Source organism: Nicotiana tomentosiformis, chromosome 3 (assembly GCF_000390325.3).
Source record: "Nicotiana tomentosiformis chromosome 3, ASM39032v3, whole genome shotgun sequence".
NCBI classification, from domain to species: domain Eukaryota; kingdom Viridiplantae; phylum Streptophyta; class Magnoliopsida; order Solanales; family Solanaceae; genus Nicotiana; species Nicotiana tomentosiformis.
The window spans coordinates 32,839,524-32,842,063 of NC_090814.1; the positions used below are offsets into that span (position 1 = coordinate 32,839,524).

General features: G+C 47.4%; 1 protein-coding gene across 1 annotated transcript; it reads right to left on the reverse strand.

The window, feature by feature from the left end:
• Positions 1–215: 215 nt before the first annotated feature.
• On the reverse strand, positions 216–1,114 carry LOC138907587 (uncharacterized). The gene is made up of 2 exons (XM_070198189.1): positions 988–1,114; positions 216–946 (listed from the first exon to the last, which is right to left on the reverse strand). Exons 1-2 carry the CDS (start codon positions 1,112–1,114, stop codon positions 216–218), a joined length of 858 nt encoding a protein of 285 aa, XP_070054290.1.
• Between the last annotated feature and the right edge of the window lie 1,426 nt (positions 1,115–2,540).

The following is a 2,540-nucleotide window of genomic DNA, read 5'->3' on the forward strand; positions in this document are numbered from 1 at the left end:
ATAGAAGCTTCCCTGTGGCACACTAAGACAATACTTGTGATCACTGCATCTGAAGCAACAATATCTAGCCTGGAAGGAAAAGCCTAGAATCGAGCCTGACCGCCACCTGATCGGCCTCCCCCTCTTGGGCGACCCCTAGCTAACTGAGACCCACCGCGAGCTGGCTGGGCGGGTGGTGTAATTGCTGGTGCTGGTACCATCGGCCAAGAACTATGCTATGGAGCCCCACTCAACAACCTAAGGCAATCTCTCTTTATATGACCAAAGTCTCTGCACTCGAAATAACCCGTCCTATGATGGAATTGATGCTCCTGATGACCCGGGGAATTACCTATAGAAGCCTGAGCGCATGAGGCATGGTGAGAACTCTGTGCTGGTAGTGCACTGAATGAAGACTGGCCAGAGTGAGCATTGTAAGAACCGTGGCTAGCTGATGCACCACGATGAGCTGGACGAGTCATCTGAGTAGGCCTATAAGGGCGACCCCTGTTGTGGTAGGACTTCCACCCAGAAGGTATCCCACCAAAACCGCCCGAACCTCGAGGCCTTTTTGCCTCCCTCTCACCACGCTCCTGGCTATGGACCACCTTTATCTGCCGAGTAATGTCAAACATCTCGTCAAAAGTGGCACTAGATACCTTCTCCCTAGTCATAAGCAACCGCAGCTGATACGCGAGGCCATCAATGAGCCTCTTAATCCTCTCCCTATCAGTGGGAACCAACCAAACTGCGTGACGATCCAACTCAAAAAACCTCATCTCGTACTGGGTCACAGACATGCCATCCGGCTGAAGTTGCTCAAACTGTCTGCGCAGCTCCTCCCTATGAGACTGCGGCATGAACTTCTCCAAAGAGAGAACAGAGAACTCCTGCCATGTAAGTGGTACTGCACCGACCGGACTGCGCCTCTCATAAGCCTCCCACCATCTGAAGGCAGCCCAGAAATCTGAAAAGTAGTGAATGAGACCCCACTAGTATCTAAAATACCCATTGTCTTAAGCATCCACTGGCACTTATCCAGAAAACCTTGAGCATCCTCTGACTCAGAACCGCTAAATGATGGAGGTCGAAGCCTCCCAAATCTCCCGAGTCTCCTATGCTTATCATCAGCCATAACAGGGACTACTAGGGACTGAGCAGCTGCAACCGGCTGGGCTGGTAGTGCCCCCGATATCTGAATCCCCTGCACTACCTGCTCTGGAGTACGGGTAACAGAGGTATGAGTACCTCCCCCGGCCCGAGAAGTGGCTGGTGCGGCCTGAGCTGAAACCACCTGAGCAAGGCCAGTGCAAATAGTCAATATTTGTGCTAGAGCCCCCTGAAGGCCTGAAATCACAATAGGCACAGTTGGTGCCTGAGATGGACCCGCTGGCTCAACTATATCTGGAATCTGCTCCTGAGCTGGAGCAACTGGTGGTGCTACAAGTGCTTCTCTAACTGTTGTACGAGCTATACCTTAACCTCTACCTTGGCCCCGGCCTCTTGTGGCCCTTACTGGTGGCACTGGTGGCTGACCATCCGATCTGGTAGTACGTATCCTCAACATCTGTGAGAGAATAAAATAACATAAATTTAGTTTCTAGAATCAACAAATGCGCACGATAGAATACAAGAAAGTGAAATTTTCCTAAGGGTTCAGTAGCCTCTCGAAGATAAGTACAGACGTCTCTGTACCGATCCGCAAGACTCTACTAAACCTGCTCATGACTCGTGAGACCTATGTAACCTAGGCTCTGATACCAACTTGTCAAGACCCAAAATCCGCATGTCGTGATGACACCTATCTCAATACTAGGCAAGACGACAATCTCAATAAACCATAATTTCTCTTAAGTTTGAAAACATAATATTTAAATTCAGGTGAAAAATTTCACAAATACAGATGTAAATACACTCCCAAAATCCGGTGTCACTGATACATGAGCATCTAAATGATAACAAAGTCTGACTGATAAAAACACTATCTGAAAATATAGAATAGTATAATAACTGAAAGGAAGAGAGTCAAGGTCAGCGGACGTCAAGTAGCTACCTTGATAGTCTCCAACTGATAACACTCTGAGAACTAACAGTCGCAGTCTTCGGAAGCACCTGGATCTGCACACGAGGTGCAGGGTGTAGTATGAGTACAATTAACTTAGCAAGTAACAATACTAAATAAAGAACTGAAAGTAGTGACGAGCTTCACAGGTGAGTCCAATTACAGTAATTTCCAACATAATAAGGTAGGCATGCTTTCAAGTTCAACATTTAAGGCCAAAACAGTATTTTCATGTCAAGTTCAACTGAAACATAGATAATATCTCTCAGAAATTCACAAAACAGTGATATATGACAACTGAAGTACAACAATAATGAAATCAATGCATCCTCTCAGAGCAAAAGTCACTCAGTCCTCCCATTCGCTCAGCACTCGGCACTCGCACTCAGTAGGTACCTGCGCTCACTGGGGGTGTGTACAGACTCCGGAGGGGCTCTTTCAGTCCAAGCGCTATAATCCGCACGGACAACTCACGTGCTATAGTATAATATATGGATCT